This window comes from Cetorhinus maximus, chromosome 9, assembly GCF_964194155.1.
Source record: "Cetorhinus maximus chromosome 9, sCetMax3.hap1.1, whole genome shotgun sequence".
Lineage (NCBI taxonomy): Eukaryota > Metazoa > Chordata > Chondrichthyes > Lamniformes > Cetorhinidae > Cetorhinus > Cetorhinus maximus.
The window spans coordinates 17,729,991-17,754,432 of NC_135887.1; the positions used below are offsets into that span (position 1 = coordinate 17,729,991).

Below are 24,442 nucleotides of genomic sequence, written 5' to 3' on the forward strand. Positions count from 1 at the left end.
TCGTGCAAAAGCATTGAACCTGAAATGTAGATGATGCAACCCTGCAGCTCTGATAGGACGATTGGTAAATATTAATCATGACCAGAAGTCCGGGTGGGAAACTGGATTTAAGATTGTAACCATCTATTACATCAGAAGGGTGGCGGTGAAACCCAATGCACGGTTGGGAGAATGGGGCGTCAGGGAGGGGACATCCAAACGAGAGAAGTAAAATAACTGGTTTGTTTTTTTGTTTGCAGTGAAGAATTGGAAAAATGGAGAGCTCAGTGCAACCAAGCTCTGACAATGTTGCCCAGACATGTGGAACTCATGGTAACCTGTTCCTGAGGAAAATAAGGAGGTTGATACCCATCAACTTCTGGCAGGAAGTGAAACACATTTCCGGACTGGCTGGGCGGGTGGTGAGTTTACACCTACCTAGCTTCTCACCGTATTCTTCACACACTGCACTCTCCAGAAACATATCTCACTGTCTACAAAGCCCGTTTATATCATCTCCTTCAATGGACTCACTAATGCAACTCGCATCTCTACGCCCAATTATTTAATTCCTTTCAATTGTACCATTTATTCAATCACCTTCATTGAGCATACCTTTAAAATTCCTTTCACCAATTTAACTTGCACAATTCATTTTGCTGAACCCATTTAGAAATTCTCTTTCAATAACTTTACCTGATAACTTATTCCATAACTTCCTACGCTGAAGGTGAAATTCTTCTGCTTGATTTTGTTGTACTACTTCAAAGACGATTATTTCTAATTTGTGTATCCTGATATTTGAATCCTTCATTAGCGAATGATTTGCCTGGATCAACTTTTCCACTTTCCTTCATAGTCTTGAAAGGCTCTTTGAAATCAATTTAAAATTGTGTCAGCTTTTTGAAGAAAAAAAGACAATTGTTTTATGATCAGTTTAATTAGAGTAAAACTGTAAGAGAGTTTGACCAAAGTTAAATGGCCAATTATTATATTACTTGTCATTAATTTTCCTTTGACAGTTTTTGACAGAGCTGATGATGTTTCTAATAAATATTGTCAGCTCCGCGTTCTGTGGACATTTAGGAAAAATTGAATTGGACGTAATTAGTCTTGCCTCAGCGGTGAGTTTATATTCAGAATGTGCACATTTATTCATCATAATGTATCCTCTATAAAATAGTGATGGAATTGCATTTCTTCCGATCAGTTTGAAGCTTAGTGCCTTTACCAGCTGATGAATTGCTCCTTGTGAAAAAGCCTGGGCGTTACCTGCTGCTCTCAATGGAAGGACAGCAAGAGAGCAGCAGTTGCTTCAGTGGCCCTAGGCTAAAGGACAGAAACACCAGCTAGGAATCCCAGCTCATCACCTTTGTCAATGAGCCACCCTGGAAGTCCGACGTGTGTGGACATTGGGTGAGAATGAGATTGGGCTCAGTCTGAATGCTCTTCATGGGCAGATAATCCTCTGGCAGCCACTTGGATCACACATGAGGACTGGTCACTTGTGCAAGGCATTCTTGGACTGCTGAGGCTCATGGAACTGTACCAACACCAACAACAACTTGCATTTATATAACACCTTAACACAGTAAGCCGCCCCAAGACACTCCACAGGAGTGTAATCAGACACCGAGCCAAGAAATCACAAGGATAGGTGACCAAAAGTTCCATCAAAAAGATAAGTTTGAAGGAGCGTCCTTGAAGCAGTTGAAGAGAGTTGGAAAGACAAAAAGTTTTAGGATGAGAATTCCAGATACTGGGCCCAGGCAGCTGAAAGCAGAGCCACCAATGTTGGGGTGAGGGAAGGGAAGGAGATGGGGTCTTGAAGGGTTGTAAGGATGGAACAGGTTACAGAAATAGGGAAGGCTGAAGCTATTTTTAACATCAGGATAAGAATTCTAAATTTGGGATTGCCAGATCAGAAGCCAATGTACGTCTATTAAAACAGGGATCATGGGCTATGTCCCCTGTAATGACTTTTATTGTGCATGGCCCATTAATTTAAAAGCACAGGATCTTTACGTTTTTTGCATGGCCGCATACAGAGTAATTTAGATGGACTGTCTTGTGCTCGGCATACATGGGAAATACTGGGTTGCTGTTTAAGTTTAACAGGAACATTTATCATAACTGAAGGAGGCTTGGTGCGAATTCGGATACGGGCAGCAAAGTTTTGTATGAGCTCAATTTAGGGAGGGTGGAAGATTGGATGCTGGTCAGAGAAACATTGAAACAGTCGAGTCTGGAGTAAACAAAAGATTAACAAGAATTGGAACCTGATAGGAAGGAGAAGAGAAAAGGAAAAGAAAGAAGAGCAAAAAAAATAAGGCATTTTATTCATTTATATATAATCCCTCCATGTTTTGAATTATTTTGTAGCAAGTTGGTGACATCCAGGGCGATCTTGCTTAATGTTTCCTTTTCTTTATTTCTTTTGGACAGGCATTAATTATATCGGGTATCTCCATAGGTATTGGGTTGTCTACAGCGTGTGACACACTCATATCTCAGGTAGGTGCAACTAACTCCAAGCTGTACAATGGGCAGTGATGTCTTCTCAAAAATTAATTCGCTATCACAGGGAAGAATAAATGTTTAAAATATAGGCTCTGTGAAGCTTGATCCCCTGTGTTAATTTGAACTACATGGACCAGGAAAGTACCAAATACAATTCCTGGAATGTCTTACGAACATACAAAATAGGAGTAGAAGTAGGCCATTTGGCCCCTTGAGCCTGCTCCGCCATTCAATAAGATCATGGCTCATCTGTTTGCGTTTCGAATTCCACATTCCCGTCTACCTCTGATATCCTTTGATTCCCTTGCCTAACAATAATCTATCTGCCTCTGCCTTAAAAATATTAATTGACTCCACCTCCACCACCTTCAGAGGCAGAGAGTTCCAAAGCCACACTACCCTCCAAGAGAAAAAAATTCTCCTCATCTCTGCCCTAACAGGGCAATCCTTAATTTTAAAACAGTGCCCCCTAGCTCTGGACTCACTCACAAGAGAAAACATTCTTTTCACATCCACCATGTCAATACCATTCAGGATCTTATGTACTACAATCAAATCACCCCTCACTCTTCTAAACTCCAGTGGAAACAAGTGCAGTCTGTCTAACCTTTCTTCATGAGACAACCCACTCACTCCAGGTATCATTCCTCTGAACCACCTACAACTTACATCCTTCCTTAAATAAGGAGACCAAAACTGCACACAGTATTCGAGGTGCAGTCTCACCAGTGCCCTGTATAAATGAAGCATAACATCCTTACTTTTATGTTGAATTCCTCTCATAATAAAGGATAGCATTCCATTAGCCTTAATTATTTGCTGTACCTGCATACTAACATTTTGTGACTCATGCAGTAGAACACCTAGATCCCTCTGCACCTTGGGATTCTGCAGCTGTACTCTGTTTAAGTTATCTCTGCATTTTTATTCTTCCTGCCAAAGTGAACAACCTCACATTTTCTTACATTTTACTCCATCTGCCAGGTTTTTGCCCACTCGCTCAGCTTATCTATATCCATCTGCAACCCCCTTATGTCCTCTTCACAATATACTTTCCTACCTATCTTTGTGTCATCAGCAAATTTAGCTACCATGCCTTCACTCCCTTCATCTAAGTCATTGGTATAAATTGTAAAAAGTTGAGTCCACAACAAAGACCCCTGCAGGACTCCACTCATCACATCCTGCCAATCTCAGCCAGTGCAAAGCTGCTACAATTGGATTTAACAATCTTAAACTATGGATAGGAAAATAATCCAGTGATTTTGAATAGGTAAGGACATTGGATGTGAAATTCAACTTCGGAGGTGATGCAAAATGACCGATAGTAAATTAATTGAAAGCAGATCAGAGAACACATTAACCAGCATTTTGAAATGCTGAGGAACAGGTGACCACAAAACCATTACTGATTGTTTTAAAAACCCATCTGGTTCACTAATGTCCTTTGGGGAAGGAAATCTGCTGTCCTTACCTGCTCTGGCCTAGGTGTGACTCCAGACCCACAGTAATTTGGTTGACTCTCAAATGCCCTCTGAACAAGGGCAATTAGGGATGGTCAATAAATGCTGGCCTAGTCAAGGATCCCCACATCCCATGAAAGAATAAAAACTAATAATGCCATGCCATCTCCTTTACCTTTTTGCCTATTCATTTTAAATATTGAGTCTCCTTGGATATTCAGTTCCCAACCTTGGTCACCCTGCAACCATGTCCCCGTAATCGCAATCATACCATACCCATTTACAACTGTTTGCGCTGTTAATTCATCTACCTTGTTGCAAATGCTCCGTGTATTCAGCTACAGTGCCTTTAGACTTGTCTTTTTAACATTTTTACACATCTTCTTTTGTACTATGGCCTTATTTGTTGTTAACCATTGTTTCCTCTGTTTTCCACTTTTGCTTTCTACTTTCCTGTCTTTCATTCCTATCTTGGTTTCCCTCCCTTGTGTCTCCTCACTCAAGTTCCCATCCCCCTGCCAATCTAGTTCAAACGCTCCCCCAAAGTACTAGTGAATATCCCTGTGAGGATATTGTCCCAGTCCTGCTGGGGTGCAACCTGTCCAGCTTGTGCAGGTCCCATCTTCCCAGAAGCAGTCCCAATGCCTCAGGAATCCAAATCTCTCCCTCCTACACCATCTCTCCAGCCATGCATTCAACTGATCTATTCTCCTACTCCTGATCTCGCTAGCACGTTGCACTGGGAGTAATCCTGAGATTACTATCTTTGAGGTCCTGCTTTTTAATTTATTTCCTAGCTCCCTATATCCTGCTTTCAGGACCTCCTCCCTCTTTTTACCTATATTGTTGATACCGATATGGACCACAACCTCTGGTTGTTCACCCTCCCCCTTCAGAATGTCCTGCGGCTGCTCAGTGACATCCCTGACCCTGGCACTAGGGAGGCAACATACCATCCTGGTATCACATCTGTGGCCGCAAGAATGTTTATCTGTTCCCCTTACGATAGAATCCCCTATCACTCTTGCTGTTCCACTCTTTTTGCCCCACTCTGTGCAGATGAGCCACTCGTAGTGCCACGGACTTGGCTCTTGCTGCATTTCCCTGAGAAACCATCTCCCCCAGCATTATCCAAAAAGGAAAGACTGTTAGCGAAGGAGTTGGACCCAGGGGACTCCTGCATTACCCACCTAGTGTTTGTACTCTGCCTGGTGGTCACCCATTCCCTTTCTGCCTGTGCACTCTTTACCTGCAGTGTGATCACCTCACTGTATGTGCTATCCACAATGATCTCCTCCTTGCGGATGCTCCACAGTGACTCCAGGCACAGATCCAGCTCCAAAACACCGATTTTCAGTAGCTGGAGACGCTTTCTGCACACATGGTCACCCTGGACACTAGAAGTGTCCCTGACTTCCCACATTGCACAGGAGGAACATTCCATTTGGCTGAGCTGCCCTGCCATGACTTTCCCTTAAATTACTCCCTTTACTTTTACTTCCTCTAGTTTAGAGAATAAACTAGGAAGGCATGCTTATCAGGTCGTACTTAAGGCCGCTGCTCTTCTTACTGAGGAATGGTAGAAAATGAAAGAATCACCTCTCACCCTCTTCAGCAAACTCCCTCTCTCACCAAACTCCAACTGAAGCACTTTAATGCAGCCCAAATCAGCACTCCAGTGTCACCGTAAGCAGCACTGTAGATGGCTTGCTTTTATGCTGTCTGAATCTAGCTTCTGAAAACCTGTTTAAGCCAGTTAATTAATTTACTAGTTGCAACTGCAAGCAGAGCCTGTATAACCCCTGTCTTAAATCTGGACTGAAACTCACCTTCTGCCAACCCAAAGAGCAACTTTTAGTTAGTTGCTAAATTAAAGAAAGACCAGACTTTAGATAGAAATTAACCCTTAAAAGTCCCTCTCTCAAGAAACTCCAACTGAAGCACTCTAATGCAGCCCAAAGCAGCATTCCAGTGCTTAGTGTTTAATTAAATGGACCGTGAACACAAATTAAAGGATTTGACATAATGAAATGAACAAGACTTGGGTTAAGACCAGCTCTCCCGTGCCTGCAGTGTAAGAATATCTGGAATAGAGCCTCACCTAAGCTGTTAATGTTTTGTTGATTAACAGCTTTATAACCAAGTCCGATGGATATTTGGTTAGGAAAGGGATTGATGATCATATGCCGAAGTATAGAGAGAGATGTTTAAAGTCTGTGACCAATGAGATAGTTGCTGAGGTGTAACTGGTTCAGGTGCACTTGTGATTTGAACAAACCTTGGCAAGGGCAAGAATGGTATCCAATAGTTCTATTATGGTTTTGGTTAAGGCAGATAAATATGTTATTTACTTTTTTGATGCAGTTGTTGTAAAAAAGCGGTATCCATCAGAATATGATATAACATTCACTATCGATACAATTCACTTTAACAAAGCTCTTGTTCTGATTTTCAGACATACGGCAGCAAGAACTGGAAGCGAATTGGAGTGATTCTCCAAAGAGGGATTCTCATTCTCATGATAGTCTGCTTTCCCTGCTGGGCCATCTTCATAAACATCGAGCACATCCTGTTGGCTTTCAAACAGTCTCCTGCAGTGGCCAAGTGAGAGTCTTCTCCATTTTCCATTATAATTTTATTCCAACTTGCAGGCATCCTGGACAGCTGCTTAAAAAAGGTGTTTGTTCCCTTACACATGTAAATGAGACAGTAAAATCAATGTTAATTACAAATGAAATATGTATGAATGTTGCACCAGAGCAGATGTTTGTAGAAACATCAGAGTTGCATGACCATTTCTATGGTATAATATTTTCCTTCTTATATTTTATCTCCCACAGAAGTTATTGGCTGTGACTCTGCTATGTGCCAGGTCTAACTTGCTGTCTTCATTGCTATGGCACCAACTGTTGGTACAGGGTACTTCACTAATGCTGCGTGATTTTGCTACCTCGGTTCGAGTTTACCTTTGGTTACAGGTGGTGATGTCCTATGGTTTCCCTATTGTTACCATTATATTTTATTTTTCTCACAGGTTAACACAGCTGTTTGTGACGCTGTCTTGTCCTGGCCTTCCCGTAAGTAAATTATTATAGATAGCAAACACACATGCAGACAGGTTGTTAGACAGCTAACGTCATTCATTACCTGAAATGTAGACAAACCAAAAGAGTCTAGTCAGCAAAAATCACAGTGGATTCACCTGTGACTACCTGGAGAAATCCATCGAGCTAACCTTATCAGGATGGTCCCCTAAGCTGACCTCAGCTGGGAACCATAATGACTCAGCCCCCATGGCTAGATAACAGGAGAAGTCCTTAATTAAAAGGTGCCATTAGAGCTTTAGTATCTCACCCATATTGCTGTTCTCTATATGTGTTACGATCCCTGCAGAGATCAATAAAGAAATTAGGCCCCAACTGATTGACAAGATTTCACTTTTTAAAACTTTTACTGTAACAATCAACCCAAAATCAACATAAATCAGGCATGCATTAACACACAAATGGTATTTCAATGAAAGCAATGAATTTCACTTATCAACAAAGATAACTCTTACAAATGCCTCAGCATCACTCGCAGCACATATATAGGCTCATGTGCAGTCTCTGTGCCCTTTAAATGCTGCGTCCTATTTGTAGAATCTCTCATTTTTCCCATACACTTGAAGCCTCTTCCTTTAATGCCTTCACTAACTCTTTTTGGCCACGTTTAGACCACTATGGAGGTTTATTCTTTAGAGCAATGGAAAATCAATTGTGAATTATGAATTAATTCTTTATATGTTTGCCATTGCCTACCTACTGTCATAGCCTATAAACTAGTTTCCAAATTTAACTTGGCCAACCCTCCCCTTGTACCCACAATTATTCTATTTCAATTTAGGCCCAAAGTTTTGTACTTAACTAAATCCGTCTCAAACTCAATATAAAACTCTATCATACTATGATCACCCGGCCCTGAGGCTCATTTACAACAGTTAACCCTTTCTCATTCCCCAAAACTAGATCTGAAACAGTCTGTCTGCTGGTTGATTCTCTGACATGCTCCCCTAGGAAGCTATCTTGGATGCATTCCATGAATTATTACTGCAAATTTGGTTTGCCCAGTCTAGATGAATGTAAAGGTCTATTTTCCAAGCGCAGAGTGAGAGTGAGTGTTAGCAGGCTCTTGATCATGAAGAGTAACATGGGTGAACCCATCCCTGCCTCATCCATTGTACACACACACCCGCTTTCCATCATGAGTGACTGACCATCAAGACTGGCTCACTTCTTAACCTCCATGATCCCGGATTGCTAAGGTCATAACAGTGTCAACTAGGCTATCCAAGCCCAATCCTCAGCTTTCCAAGTTGACTCAGTAACAGAATAGCTTGGCGCATTTATCTACTTAGCCCCTTGGCGCCCTTCAATCTGGAAAGAAAGACATGCATTTATATAGCCTTTCTTAACCTCAGGACATTTAAATCATTTTACGGACAGTGAAGTACTTTTGAAGTGTAGTTCCCTTTTTTAATGTAGGAAACTCGGCGACCAATTTGTGTACAGCAAGTTCTCACAAAGAGCAATGTGATAAATGATTAGATCATCTGTTTTTTTTAAAGATGTTGACTAAGGGATAAATGTTGGCCAGAATACCAGGAAGGACTTGTCAAACTTCTGTCATGGGATCCTATGCTTTTTCTTCCAGTTCCTTGAGCTTCAGTGTTGAATTTACATTTTCCGATCTTATCTCTGTCTTTTCCTTCTTTGTCTGCAGCAGAGCTTTGTCCTTGTCCTTCATTTTCCTTTCACTGTTGGCCAGGTCTGTCTCCGTTGAAGTCTTAACTTGTTTCAGTTCCGTAATTGTGCTACTTATGGCTTCGTTATCCGCTGGCAGCTTGGCAAGTTCCATCATTTCTCCTTTCAATGCCTCCTCTTTTCCATTCAGCTGGTTCTTCAGCTGTTCAGTTTCTTTCTTGTACCTCTTGGCTTCCTCATGGAATATTGAACATTGCTGAGTGTTCTCTGCCAACTGGTTCTTCAGTTTGTTGAGAGTGACATTAAATTCATTTTGCTTCTCTTCATAATGTTCCAGAGGAACAAACTTTGACCTGAGGAATCCTTGTAGTATGTGAACGTACTTCATCAGGTTTTACTTTTCTTTGTGAAGCTCAATTGCTTCGTCTTGAGTTTTCTTGAAATTCAACAGAAACTCCATGAGTTTCTTCTGCTGCCCTTCCATTCTACAGTTTAAGACGGTTTTTGTTTCTTCATGTACTGCTTTTGCATTTGATCTTGAAGAACAATCAGCTGTTCTTTCATCTGTTTCTTTTCTTGGTGACCTCTTTCATGCTGTGCTTCAGTGCATTGCTTTGTTGCTTCTGATAGCTCCAATGCTACTTTTGCTGAAGTAGAATTCAACATCTTTTATAGCTCCTCATGTTTCTCCATGCCCACGTTTTGATTCTTCAAAGAGTCTTTCAGGGCAGTGACTTCTTTGAGTATCTGTTTTGCCCGCTGTTGCATTTGGCTGCACTTCTGGCTGAGTTCCTTAAACTCAGACTTGATATGAACATTTTCCTGTGGAATAGCTTCATTTCCTTTTTGCAGGTTTTGTTTCTTTTGGGTTACATCACATAGCTTTCCTTCATTCACAGCCAGCTGCTCGCTCTGCACTTCTGCCTGCTGTTGCAGTTTGGGTAATGTGTCGGCATTTTCAAAAAGCTCTATTTTAAGCCTTTCGGCTGCTTCCCAGCCTTTTCTTACTTCTGCACTAAACTCTTCAGCTCTTGCACTTCATTGATTTGGCATGGTCTGTGACCATCTTGTGGTTAGCTTGAGTATTGTCTCCCTTGGCCTAGGCTCTCCTGTCTTCCTCGGCATGGGGTCTTCTGTCTTTCACGCTCTGGGGTCTTCTGCCTTCTACGATGCTTTATCATGGGTGTTGTAGACCTTACTTTATGAGCTGTACTCTCCACAATTTGGAGTTTAAAATATTTGTCAAAGACTTTAAAATTTCACCAAATGTGGTTGAGGATTCATCTACACCTTGGTTTAGAATCACTTCATCCACAAATATAACAAACAAGTATAAAAATGTATTAACTTATACTTCATCTGATTTCTTATTTAATCCTGATGTGGTCTGATAATTTAAAAATCCCCTTCTCCAAGACCCCCAATCTTGTGTCTGTTTTGGCCTTTGTCTTAGCCTAAACTGGTCTGCTAGTTTTAATTTTCTATCTATGGTCGTTTTTTGTAACAGGTGAGCACCTCTTTAATTTTTGCTTTCTCTTCAAGATGGCTCTGCAGCTGCTGTTTTTTCTCTCTCTGTTCTTCCAGTGCTTGGTCAGTTTTTTGTGGGCTCTTACTGTGCTGATGAGCCATTTTAAAAAAAATTATTCTCTGGACAGGAGCTCTTCAAAATAATTTGTTTGGACCAGCCGCTGGATTTTTAAGCCTGGGACTAAACTCAAAGTCGAACTTTTAACTTTTTTTCTCAGTTCCACTCACCCACTTCATGTTATGGTGCCGGCTGGGACCCTCACTGCAGCTTTCTTCTTGCTACACTCAGGATGTGCTGATCCTGATGGCTGTCAATTTAAAAAGCTAAGTTCAGCTTTTTAACTGTTTTTTTTTTTGCTCACCCTTTTTGTGATTTGGCTAGGGCTGTTGACTCTGCTTTCACTCAGGTCTGGCTTTTCATCTGCGCAATATATTATTCTTTCATTTTCAGCCTATTTTCCCGTTTTTGAATTTTGCTCAGTCTTCTTATGATCTGGCCAGGTCCTTTGACTTTGCCCGTGCCTTTTATCAGGCCTGGCTTTTCGCCTGCTCGGTGCATTCTTTTGCTGCCTTTCAGCCTTTTTTTGCTTCTTGAATTTTGCCCAGCCTTTTTAGACCTAGCTAGGTCCCTTGACTTTGTGTTCGATCAGGTCTGGTATTGGGTCTTCACATGCCCTGGTGGAGTCCTTCAGCCTCCATGGGCTGAATTTTACCCCTGTCAGGGGCGAAGTTGAAGGCCAGGTGCACACAGGTGCACTTGCGGCCAGCGCCCCCGATTGGGGGCACTGCGCCATGTTACGTGGGTGGGCCAATTAACACCCGCCCAGCGTGACGTCCACACAGAAGCGCTCTGCTCGCTCATCTCCCTGAGGCTAAGTGCAGCCTCAGGGAGATCGGCTCTAAATGTTAAAAACCTAAAAATAGAAAAATAAAATTTCCCTAACATGTCCCCTCATGTGACAATGTCACATGAGTTAGGACATATCCCTAATTTTTACAGAAACTTTATTAAAATTTTAAAAACCTACAGTGAAACCTCATCCCGCCCTTGGATGAGATTTCATGCTTTTTCTAATTCGCGCCGGGGCTCCTGGCCTGCCCGCCAACCTTAAGGTTGGACGGGCAGGTCCTTTAGTTACTTAATTGACCCTGTCAATGGCCTCAATTGGCCATTGACAGGTCGGTGGGCACGCAGCTGATTTTGCTGCACCCCTGCCTACCTGAAAATTTTAATGGGGCACGGTGACGTCGGGAGTTCCGCACAATGTCAACGCGCGTCATTTTATGCGTCGGCGAGCGGGCCCCATGTGTGCACAATGGAACTTTTTATTTAGGCACTCTCCAACTGTGTCTTCAATTTCTTTTTAGGTGAAGTGCAGTCCTGCCTCCAGCTGGAATTTTCAGGTGCTGCTGAAAGTCAATGGACTTTTGGCTGGCTCGCCAAATTTTCTGTTCCTGCCCGTGATGGGCCCTGCTGTGGGGGGAGGGCCGAAAAATCCTGGCCTATGTCTTCAATTTAGATGCACTTCTCTCAGATCAGGCTTCGGTTTCTTTGCATCTTTATGCTTTGAGATTCTGGGTTCCTTCACCAGCTTCTCTTGGATTTCAGACTCCATCCTTCGCTACCAATATATTGTAACGGATGTTTGGTGTCTCACTCAGAGGTCTGGAGGCTTGTATAGTTGAACATTAACTGTCCATTGGTAACCCATAACTATGTACATGTCCAAGGCACTGCCATGCATGGGTGCTGTCTCCATGCTGGCCCCTTCCAGACTCTACTCCATAGACAGCCTACTATTGTGTGACTCTCTACATCATACCATGGGTGGTACTGTTCTCCAGTCCCACATTAACCCTTACTCTGCTGAACACCCTTATCCTACACAGCACCCCCTCAATCCTACACAGGGAGTGTCAGCTTAGATTTTTGTGTTCACATTTCAGGAATGGGTCTTGGACCCATGATCCTCTGACTCAGAGGTAAAGGTGTTACCAACTAGCGCCATAATGCAACATTTTGATTTTTCAAGTTCTAAGCAGCCATAGCTTGAGCCATACAAGACCTGAGCAAATTGTCTACAATCACATTGACCATAACCCCAACGCAGGTCTGGTTCGAATTTTTGAAGGAAGTGTGAATGTAACTTTTTTTTCTATTTCAATAGTGATTGATGCACGGTCTGCTGCTAATTATTTTCAATATTCTTTCTCAGGCAACATTTCTTCATGCCTTAGAGAACAGCTACCTTCAGAATCAGGTAAAGTCTCTGAATGTTGGAGTGTGCATGAAATTACTTTAGTAATTATGCAATAAGATATAACTTGGGAACCTTTGGTTGAATTTCGCCAATTTTGATAGCCAACCACAATTGGGCAGATGATTCATACTATTTCAGGAGGTAGTTTGGAAAAAGTGGCCACAATTGCAAGGTATTTACAGTGTATAAACTGACCATTTGGCTTAATATGTGGTGTTTATGCTCAGCTGGAGCCTCATCCCACCCTTCTTCATTTAACCTGATAAACATTTCCTTCGATCCTCTCACTGCTCCACCCCACACCCCTGTGTGATTATCTAGTTTTACTCTAACTGTCTGTGCTATTCATCTCAAATACCCCTTGTGGCTAAAGAAATGAAACTAGTTTCTCGGCCCAAAAGGATCAAGTGGGGATCATTTCCCCCTTCACTGCCTGGTCAGTAATCTGGTGGAGTCGGTTGCCAATGTAAAACTCGCCCAATTCTCATGACACCGAAATCAAAGGGATAAAATCGGGTGGCTTCTACACTGGGCAGGCCATTATCGCCCAGACTGTGAATGTGAAAATTACGCTTTTTTTTTGTTTTAAATGTCATTCTATCACTATCCAGTCAAATGTGTTGGCATTTTGATTCTCAATTCCCCCAGTGGGGTGATGTCCGACCTTCTTTCAGTCCGTCCTCAGGATGTGGGCAATGCTGGAAAAGCCACATTTATTGTTCATCCTTATTTACCCTGAGAGCCTCCTTGAAACACTGCAGTCCATGTAGTGCTGCTGCTCCCTCAATGCTGTTAGGTAGGCAATTCCAGGATATTGACCCAGGACAATAAAGACCAGCTACTCATGTCCAAGTCAGGGTGATGTGGGACAGGACAGAACCTGCACAGGGTGGAGTTGATCAGGTATCTGAAAAAAAAAAATCCGCTTCCACAGCCACATTTACACAACCTTTGTTTCTTTACTATATCCATTACCAATTTCATTGGCTGTTGCATCATGAAAGCTCTTGTTATTTAATCCCCCCTGCCCTCCACCCTATCACAGACCTTCTCCTTCATTCTCCCTGCCCCCTTCCTCTTTCCACGGACTTAAAAACCCTTACATCTTTATCTTCCTTCAGTTCTGATGAAAGGCCATTGACCGTTTCTCTCTCCACAGATGCTGCCTGACCTGCTGAGATTTTCCAACAATTTTTGTTCTTAGTTCAGATTTCCAGCTTCTGCAGTATTTTGCTTTTTTATTGGTGTTCCCAATACATTGTTGCTTTTTTTTGTTGGTACTAGGTGTGGGGAGATGTACTGTCAAAAGTAAACTGGGTGTGAATGTTCAGGGCATCCTATAGACAGTAGATACTGCAACAACCTTCAATGCATCAGTGGTACAGCGGATGGATACAGAGTATAGGGGAACCAATAAAGCAAATCAAGCTTTATGAGTGCTAATTTAGTTGTTGCCCTCCAGCTGACTGTTCAATGTTTCACCAGATTCACGGCATTCATATAATGGAGAGGTTTGAGGGGATAGAAGATGACTCACACTGCAAAGTGCTCAATATCCATCCTGTCTTGTAGCTACAGTGTTGATATGGCTGGTCTGATTATGTTCCTAGTTGGTGGTGAGCTGTAAGATATCATTGTTGGTGAACATATAGTTGTCAATGCCATTGCACACACATGCACACACAGACACACGTACACCTGTTAGGGAGAGAGTTATCAGAGGAGGCACCCTTATATTCCATTATTTATTGATTGTTCAATTGCTGAATCCAATACAGAGAGCGTGGAATGGCAGCATCGTGGGAATGGTTGAATGAGTCACTTACCAGAGAGATAGCAGGCTATTGAATAAACCAGTGGATTCAAATCTCCTGCACTCTGGGGGAGCACAATGATAGATGGAGTAACTCCCTGTGCACAGGGAATTTGATGATCTAACTGCAAATGTGAACACGTCGACCACACCTAAAATCAGAGAAATTCCAGCGATGAACCTGATCCAAGTGAGGGAAAAGTGATCCTCCTAGATCGGGGGAAAATTGTACCCCAAACATGGACATTGGGAGACCAGTTGCACTCTATCTTGCCCTATTTTGACAGCATGCCACACACTCTGTTGGTTTATTATTGCGTTTTATACTGGCATGGATTGAGAATTGGTTGACAGACCAGAAACAGAGAGTGGGAATAAATGGGTCTTTTTCCGGATGGCAGGTGGTGACTAGTGGTGTACCGCAGGGATCAGTGCTTGGGCCCCAGCTATTCACGGTATATATAAATGACTTATATGATGAAGTCAAATACAATATTTCCAAGTTTGCTGACAACACAAAACTGGGCGGTGTTGTGAGTTGTGAGGAGGATGCAAGGAGGTTTCAGGGCGATTTAGACAAGTTGTGTGTGTGGGCAAACACGTAGCAGATGCAGTATAACGTGGATAAATGTGAAGTTATACGCTTTGGTGTGAAAAACAGAAAGGCAGAGTATTATTTAAATAGTGATATCTTGGGAAATGTGGATGTACAAATGGATCTGGGTGTCCTTGTACACCAGTCAATGAAAGTAAACATGCAGGTGCAGCAAGTAATTCGGAAGGCAAATAGTACGTTGGCCTTCATTGCTAGAGGATTTGAGTTCAGAAGTAGGGATGTCTTACTGCAGTTATACAGGGCTTTGGTGAGACCACACCAAGAGTATTGCACGTAGTTTTTGTCTCCCTACCTAAGAAAGGATATACTTGCCATTGAGGGAGTGCAGCAAAGGTTCACTAGACTAATATTGGGGATGGCAGGACTGTCGTATGAGGGGAGATTGGTTCTACTGGGCCTATATTCACTAGAATTTAGAAGAATGAGGGGGGATCTGACTGAAACGGTGTATAAAATTCTAACAGGGCTAGACAGACGAGATGCAGGGAGGATGTTTCCCCTGGTTGGGGAGTCTAGAACGAGGGTCCACAGTCTCAGGATACGGGGCAGGCCATTTAGGACTGAGGTGAGGAAAAATTTCTTCACTCAGAGGGTAGTGAACCTCTACCACAGAAGCCGGGTCACTGAGTATATTTAAGAAAGAAATTGATAATGTTTTGGATATTAGGAGCATCTAGGGGTATGGAGAGAAAGTGGGAATATGGCGTTGAGATAGAGAATCAACTATGATCATAATGAATGGCGGAGCAGGCTTGATGGGCCAAATGGCCTATTCCTGCTCCTAGTTTCTATGTTTATTGAAGGGCAATTCCAAGAATGACTTTATTGTTTTGTTCCCAAATCAGGGGATCATCATGCCTCAAATTTTCGTTGCTCTCATAACCAACATCTTCAATGCTGTAGTCAATTATCTCTTCCTCTATGTGCTGATGCTGGGAGTGGCGTAAGTAGCAAACAACTTTAATTTTTTTTAAAGCATCTATTAAATGAATCTTTCAGTGAACAATGAGCCAGTCTTTATTTGAAGCTGCCTTTAATATGTGAACTTGTTCCTCAGGGGCTCGGCTGCTGCCAGTGTTCTCTCTCAGTACTGTCAGGCTATCCTCCTGTTTGTGTACATTCGATGGAAAAAGTTGCATGTTAAGACCTGGGCAGGTAGGATCCTGAAGGTAATTTACATTTTTGGCAATGATGTGAGATGGACAATATCCAATTAGCTACCCAGGGCACACCTCATCCAATTCCCCTTTCCAGTGAAATCCACAGAAAGAAACACTGGACAGGGTCTTGTCTTATTCAATCCCCTCTCTGTGTAAAACGCTCATTTTGAAGGTCCCAATTTATTGATTTATTTCCTACTTTTCTCCCTGTTCCTCCCTTCCTCTCCTGGTTCATGTTCTGTCACCTTCCCAGACTCTTACACAAACGGCCATGCTCTGTGGTGTGCTCGAGACGTGGAGAGCCAACAGGCTGCTGACCACAGAGGGGGTGAATATGTCCTTGCGTAACTGGGGCCATGCAGCGCGGCTACAATTTCTCACAATGACTGCTGCTCTGCACAAATTGCCTGGTAAAAGGGGCAGTTTGAAAGCTGAGGCTAGCTGGACGATATGAATGTTTTTCTGTCAGCCTTACTTTCCTTTCTCCTTTTGTACTTGCTAGACATGTTCTACTGTGTTAGTAACTGCCCCTTTTTTATATATATATATATATATATGTAGGATGGTCTGCTGACTGCCTGCAGGAGTGGGGCCATTTTACACGACTGGCAATCCCTGGCATGTTTATGCTATGCATGGAATGGTGGTCATTTCACATTGGAACATTCGTTGTAGGTAAATAAACCACCTCACTTCTAAGAAAAATGTGCCTTTCACTATATTAGGGGCATGGTAGCATAGTGGTAATGTTACTGAACTAGTAATCCAGAGCTCCAGACAAATGCTCAGGTAACTTGAGTTTAAATCCCGTCAGAGCCGCTGGGGGATTTTATGCTCCGTTAATCCATTTTGAACAAAATGCTAGTCTCATTAGTAATTATCATGCAACTACTACATTGTTGTCAACGCCCATTTGATTCACTAATGCCCTTCAGGAGAGGAAATCTGCCATCCTTACTTGGTCTGGCCTACAGCGATATAGTTGACTCTTAACTCCTTTCTGAAATGGTCCAGCAAACCACTCAGTTGTATTAAATTGCTACACCACATGAAATGCAGTGGTTTGAGAAGGCTGGTCACCATTCCCTTCTCAAGGGAAATTAGGGATGGTCAATAAATGCTGGCCTTGCCAGTGGTGCTCACATCCCAACAACTAATCTTTGAAAAAGTAAGCTGCAGAGAAGGCAAAGGCAGCCAGTCAGCAAAAGGTAGAGCAGATACACTCAAAGGAGACAAGCAATTAAGCCCACTCTTCTCCTGGCAGTGGGGTTTACGATTGTTCACAAACGTACTGAATATGAATTGGGAGGGAAATTTGCTTTGTCTGGGATTATAGAACAGGCAATAGTCAATCCACATGATTGCCTTTTCCGTGGGGTGTAAAAGGTGCTGCCAACTCACTCTCACCTTTTTCCTCTCCGCACAATTTAAATTTCATCCCCGCTGTCTTCCCTTCAGTCAAATCACAATCCACACTTCCCCATATGCAGACAAAGCAAGGACCAAGTGATAGCTTATAGCAAGGTAACATCAAGAGTATTACCATAAGACAGCCAAATCAGTAGAAGGCAAATAACCAAAGAAACTGCAGATTAAACAGCAACTATAAAATCACACAATGTATCATTGAAGGAAGAGTTTTAGTGATAGATTCAGCATATGGCCCATGGTGCAATCAAATCGACATGGAGCTTTATCCCAGTGAACCCATTAGAAAAGCTAAAGCAACAGGAGTCTATCTGGCAAATCAAGATTTCTTTTATGCCATCACTTTACAAACGTGGACCCTCATCATGTATTAAAATCAATGTTTGATATGAGTTGCCGATATAATCCAATATTCATGTGTCCTTGCTTTTGGGGAACCTGACTGGTTTCCTTTACATATAAAATAAATAATAAAAACAGAAAATGCTGGAAAACTCAGCAGGTCTGGCAGCATCTGTGGAGAGAGAAGCAGAGTTAATGTTTCGAGTCCGTGTGACTCTTCTTCAACCAATGTTTGGTGGTTGGTTAATTTGTTTTGCTGAGAATGACTCACCCTCTATTTCTCTCCACCCTTAGAGGCTAGGGAGATGATCTTCACATATAAAGAACTTCAGTCTTAACTGGCTAGACACAAAGAGTGAAGCCAATCTTAATCACTCAACTTCAGTCAGGGCCAGTGCAAGAGTATTAATCGCCCTAGATGAATCTTCAGCTTTGTGCCCAACACCCTCAACCCCCACAATTAACTTTTGAAAATTAATACAATACTAACACTTGTTCCCCATCAGCCCCACTCTCACACAAATGTTAAAAATTGTCAACTGCATGGGTGGCTGTTATCCGGGGCTTGCCTTCACTTTGATCTCCTCCTTCTACTGTTCATCAGCACCGTGTTCCCTCAGCGCTGCTCACTAGATTTGCGTGCTCCACCACCCCTCGCGAGACCTCAACACCCACATCATAATGAGACCAACCAGGATAATCCTGATTGGTTGAAAACACGGAACTCTTAGGTAACCAGCATTTTTGATTTTGATTAACCAACATGGTTACGAGTTCATTCTCTATCGCGCTTCTAGTAAAATGTCTTTCTTAGAACTGAATCTAACATGGCTGACCCAGTCTGTGCCTCATGGCAGAGGCCACATGACTACAGCAAGCCAGGTAGGACCTTCAGTACATGATTGCATTTCAATCCCAAACAGACATCATCCATTCCCTATGCATACTGAAGCCTGTTTATTTACTTATGAATAGATAAACAACTTTTAAACAGCAAAAAAAACCTTTACGTTAACTTTTTAATATATATATATTTTCTAATCAATTTTGATCCTATGTATAAAAAAGTTTCATTTGCACGGTGAGCTTTAAACATAACTCTCTCTCTCTCCTTGACTCTAGCTCTCTTTCTGTGTTCTTTCTCTACTTCCTCCAATCTCCGTCACCCCTGTGTGTGTCCCTCTCTCCCTGTGCGTACATGTGTGCGTATCTCCCTGTTTGCCCATCTGTCTGTCTCTCATTCTTGTGTAGGGCCCTTCTTTGCTTATGGTTCTGTTACACTCTAAATCTCTGTCTTCCGCTTTTTCTCACTGCCTCATTGTGGTAAGCTCATTGCTGCTGATCTATTGGTTATCCATTGGCCCCAGGGTACAGTTCTTTTCCCCATGGAAAGTTTTTTTTTCCCTCCCTCTGGCTCGGTTTGAACCTCCTCCAAGCTGCAAACTCATAGCTGCAAACCTGTTGTCTCCTTGCATCCATTCGGCTTTTCCAACCTGCTCAAGCACCATGTGTTCATGGGAAGCTGTGGCAGAGCAGGGAACTCCTTCAAATACAACCAAAACACACTGAACCCAGAGAGACAGAACCTGTGACTGGAGGAGCAGCAGTAGCAGTTGAAAGGACACTGGGTTGTACTTTACGTGCCCCTGCCAGGCATGATTTGTGGGGGTGGGGGGAATGTAAAATAGGGCAGGTCTCCACCCCACCACTTTCCTGCCCACCCCCAGGCTCACCCCCATAATATGGGGGTAGGCATGTGTCAAAATCGGCAACCAGCCTACCATATGGGGAGGTGGTAGCAGTATTGTCACTGAACTGGTAATCCAGTAGACCCAGGGTAATTCTCTGGGGACCTGGGTTCGAATCCCACCACAGCAGTTGGTAGAATTTGAATTCAATAAGAATCTGGAATTGAAAGTCTAATGACCTAAAGTAAAAACCCATCTGGTTCACTGGTCCCCTTTAGGGAAGGGAATCTGTGGTTCTGGCCTACAGTGACTCCAGAACCACAGCCATGTGGTTGACTCTTAAATGTCCAATTAGGGATGGGCAGTAAATGCTGGCTGAGCCCACATCCCATAAAAAAATACAAACAAGTAATCAAGGGTCAAAAAAGCTTGTTACCAAGCCAATTTGCCCTGATAATGCCCTTCCCAGACCATAAAATGTTTTGTGTGGGCCATCAAGAGGGAGTGAATAAAGTTCTTCAACTGGTGGGAAGGAAGGGAGTGTTCGACCTTCGGGGGTTGCCCTTTGCTAACTGTGGGGCCTCCCCCCACAACCAAGATCAAACACCCTCTTCCTTCTGATCCACCTGCAGCCTTAAACCTACCCCTCTCACCCCGACCTGCCCAAAACCCCCCCTGCCCAAGACCCTGGACTTACCTGCTCCGAGAGTCCATGGGCCATCCGCTTGCAGTCCCGGCAGCTGCCACTGTCGCGGTCTTGGCGCTGCCGGGACTGATGGAGCTGCCTGCCCATCGGATTGACTAGGAGCTCCAGAGGGCAGGACTTCCTCCCCAGTGAAGGGTTGAAGTCCTACTTGACCCTCGTTTAGCCTGCCCGCAGTGTGAGGGATAAGAGCTGGAGGGCCTAACGGTTTCTGAAACAAATGGGGCAAGGTCCCAGAGAACTGAGGCAAGCCTTCTAGCCAGTCTGCCTCGGCATTCACTTGCCTCTACAGGGCAGGTCAGCATGGAGCAAATCAACTCCAGGCCAGCTTCTGTGGGTAGGGTGGGTATGCGAGCTATGCACCCCACCAGTAATATTCAGCCCTCTTTTAGTCCCAATTTCCGCTCCAGGGAGGCTGAGACTAGATGGAGTCCGGCATGCCAACCCCAGAAGCAGATCGTAGGGGGCCATGGAGGTGAGCAAGTGTTGAGGCAGAATGGTTAGAAGGTTTGCCTCAGTTCTCTGGGACTTTGCCCCATTTGTTTCAAAAACTGTTAGGCCCTCTAGCCCTTATCCCTCACACTGCCTCACCCACGCCTCATGCCACTTCCTTAACCACTTACCCAGTATCCATCATGGGAAGACTTCAGGACTCGTGTGAAGATGAAAAAAGTAAATAAATGTCTAACACTCTAATACATCTCTCACGCATGCACATATGATAGTGAAAAATGCTCCCATTCATGAAAACCATTCTAAGCTTTTAATTCTCCTCAGGTGGTTAATGTGTTATTCACAACAAACACACCTACACAGTAGCCACATCAAAGACAGTTAATCCTTTAGTGACCTCTTTAAACTGTTAGTAAAACTGTGAACTCAGAACCCCTTGCTGAGACAATACTTTCATAGATTACATAGAATGCACAATGAGGCTTGGTTGAGAGCTCAGACATCCATTAGCGTGCTGAAACAGCTGCACCCCTGGGAAAGTACTGCTTGACTGACAGTTTTGGCTCTCTGATCTATTCTATCAATTTCACAATGTTTATTTACACAAGATAAAGAAGTTTCAAGTGCTTGCAGTTTCTGCTATTGGCATTTTAAAAGGTCTGGGTGATTGACAATTGTACTGGGCTCTAGTAAAAACAATTTTTAGGAATGAATGACTGAACTTTTAAATCTTTTTTAACATATACTGTTGTAACTATAGGGTTCAGTGGTTCTATACAGAGTGTATAGTGGGCAAATGGGCATGGGAGTGCCATAGTTTGACATGGAGAGTATGAGGGGCCAACGGGGTTGGAGAGGTATAGCTTGGTATGGGGGGGTATGATGGGCCATGGGGGTGTGGGTAGGGGATATGAGGTGACACTGATGGGGCATGGGGAGTGTGTGGGGGTGAGGGGGTATGAGGGATGAGGGCTAGAGGGTCTTGCTGTTTTTATTATAACTGGGACGATGTCCCAGAGCACTGAAGCAGGCATTTTAGCAACCCACCCGGCACCCTGCAGCCCCTGTTGCTGCCTCCAATTCTTCCCAAAGCTGGTGGGCCCAGCCCCCAGTTAGCTCCTGCCCCACTGGAACAAACATCCAGTCTTTGATGGCACTTTTTGCCAAGGCGGGCACACTGAGCAGAGAAATTTCCTGACCCCCGCTACCTGCCTCAAAGATAAAAATCCAGACCTAAGTTTCAACAGATTTCGGGTTTCCCACCCTGTGTGAATCATGCCCCGCCCCTTTCCCCACAGGCAAAAATTGGATCTGCCAGAATTAAGGGTGAGACCTCTGCCTCTGGGTCCTGTCTACCATCTTTGAAAGCTGGCACAGTCTTCCAGACTCTGCAAAAATCTGTCCCAGTGTCTCAGATTAACGGATACAGTGAGTCTCCTTCTGTGCACTTATGACCAGTGACATATGACATGTCGGACTCATTTGGAAAGACTTACATTCGTGCAGAGCCCTCAGGATATTCCAGAATAATTTACAGTCAGGGAAGTGCTCTTGAAGTATAGTTATTTTGTAATGTAGGAAACACAGAAGGAGTCTCATCGACCATTGGTCTAAGGTGGACGGGCAACGAAAAATTTACTTCAATTAACTTTTAATGGCCTTAATAGGCCCTTTAATTGTCGGTGGGCGTGCTGCCGACTCTGGTGTGCACCCGCTGACTGAGATATCGCAGGAGTGCACGGTGACATGAGGATGCCCGACATCATCGCGCATCATTTTACGCTTGGCCAGGTCGGGCGCGTGCCCGCCCGCCAAGTGAAAAATTTCACTTATTGTCTTGTATCAATTTTGCGTTTGTAGCATGATGGACTAAATTGGACAGCAATTTTAAAGAGCTGGCACAGACATGATGGGGTGAGTGGCCTCCTCAGTGTTGTAAGAGTCAATGATTCTATGAAGTCTCAGTCCACGAACATGTTCCTGCTCTGTCGCACATCGCGGACTATGCCTATCATTCCTATTACATCACACACACACTAAATAAACTATCCTTTTTTAGCAGTGGCACCAGGGAGTGACGGTCAATTCTCTACTTTGCTGAGTTGCTGATCTCACCATGGGCTGCCCTGGGCAGTAACAACTTGTAGGTCAAACGCTGCTCCTCGGGAGAGGAGGAAATTGAAGGGAAAGCCATTTTCAGATCATTCTTATTGTATCCTGGAAGTGACTTCTCAGTGACATTGGCAGACAACTGGAACCCCGACACCTCCCACTCTCTCAGATTCAGGTCGAGTGGAGTGGTAGGAGTGAGGTGGAAATGGTGAGGGGAGGGTCATTAGAGGTTGGCACTCACCCCCATAAGTAAAAATGCCAGAAGTTGGCTTGGCTTCTGTTGAAAGGTTAATACTACATAATATATTTTCTCTTTTGATATTCGTTTGCTTCAATAAAGTTTAATTTACTGTTTGTTCCCTTCCTGTTCACAGGGCTAATTAATGAAGTTCAACTTGGAGCCCAGTCCATTGCTTACCAGGTTATAACAATACCTTACGGGGTAAGGACGAATATTTCATACATGGGCAACACTTACATACCTATTGCACGCTTGACCAAAGAATAGCAATTTTAACACAAGGGGACAAAATTACTCTTAGCACCTGGAAAAGGCTTCAAATGAAGGTTAAACATTCTCCTCCTTTTACTGCACTTCCAGTATAGCACCTCTAAAGCTCAATGCAAACTCAGCTGAAAAGCAATAATGTCACTAATCTATTTGTTAACTTGTAGAGTCCCTTGAAGAGTCATTAAAATTCATCAAAGAAGGAGACGATTCAACCCATTTTGCTGCAATGGTGTTAGTCCTTCAACCAGATCTACCTTCTAAAATTCCATTTCTATGCCCTAACATCACATTGTTTTATGTACATCCTTTTCTAGTACTTGGACAATTCCACTCTAAATCAGGTTATGGTCTCTCCTTCAATAGCTCCTTGTGGTAAAGTATTCTGTGTTCTAATCATCCTGTCTGAGAAACGTTTCTTATTACTCCTTCCCTTTGTTCTTCTACATTAATCCAGAGCTTTCCCTCTTTGTTCCCGGTGAAAGCGATTTTCACCATTTACCCTCTCAAAACGTTTTCATAGGGGAGAATTTTCTTTCCTTTGTGGGGTGGGGGGGTGGTGGGTTGGACGGGTGTGGGCACGCAGCTGATTGCCGCCCGTGATTGGTTGCGCGCCGCCATTTTATGTGGGCGGGCCAATTAAGGCCCACCTAGCTGTGCGCTCCCTGTGCGGGTTGCGGGGGAGGAGGCTGAGTCGGGGCTTGCGCTTTTTCTTTTCAAGAGCGCAGAAATCTCCCTGAGGCACAGAGCCGCCTCAGGGAGATTAGTTTGATTTTTGAAAATTTTAATAAAGGGAAAAAAAAATTTTTACGACTTGTCCCCTCATGTGACATGAGCTGGGACAGGTCAATGAATTTTATTTAATATTTTTATGAAACTTTAAAAACCTTCATGAAACCTCATCCCGCCCGTGGATGAGGTTTCATGATAAATGCGAAGGCCGCCTGGGCTTTTTGCCTGCCCCCCGCCAACCTTAAGGTTGGACGGGCAGCTCAGTTAATTAGATTAATTGCTGTTTAAATGGCCTTAACAGGCCTTTGACAGTCCGGCGGCCGCGCAGCCAACTCCGATGCGTGCCCGCCAAACTCAATATCTGAATGACGCGCGGTGACGTTGGGACGCACGCC

General features: G+C 43.5%; 1 protein-coding gene across 1 annotated transcript in view; it reads left to right on the forward strand.

The window, feature by feature from the left end:
- Positions 1-254: 254 nt before the first annotated feature.
- Positions 255-24,442, forward strand: part of LOC144684162 (multidrug and toxin extrusion protein 1-like) — a 45,652-nt gene continuing 21,464 nt past the window's right edge. Inside the window, exons 1-10 of the mRNA XM_078547823.1 lie at positions 255-401; positions 1,002-1,103; positions 2,425-2,528; positions 6,399-6,566; positions 6,997-7,039; positions 12,448-12,492; positions 15,767-15,864; positions 15,979-16,076; positions 16,643-16,756; positions 23,182-23,249. Coding sequence (XP_078403949.1) covers positions 255-401; positions 1,002-1,103; positions 2,425-2,528; positions 6,399-6,566; positions 6,997-7,039; positions 12,448-12,492; positions 15,767-15,864; positions 15,979-16,076; positions 16,643-16,756; positions 23,182-23,249 — 987 coding nt within the window. The remainder of the gene's footprint in view (positions 402-1,001; positions 1,104-2,424; positions 2,529-6,398; positions 6,567-6,996; positions 7,040-12,447; positions 12,493-15,766; positions 15,865-15,978; positions 16,077-16,642; positions 16,757-23,181; positions 23,250-24,442) is intronic.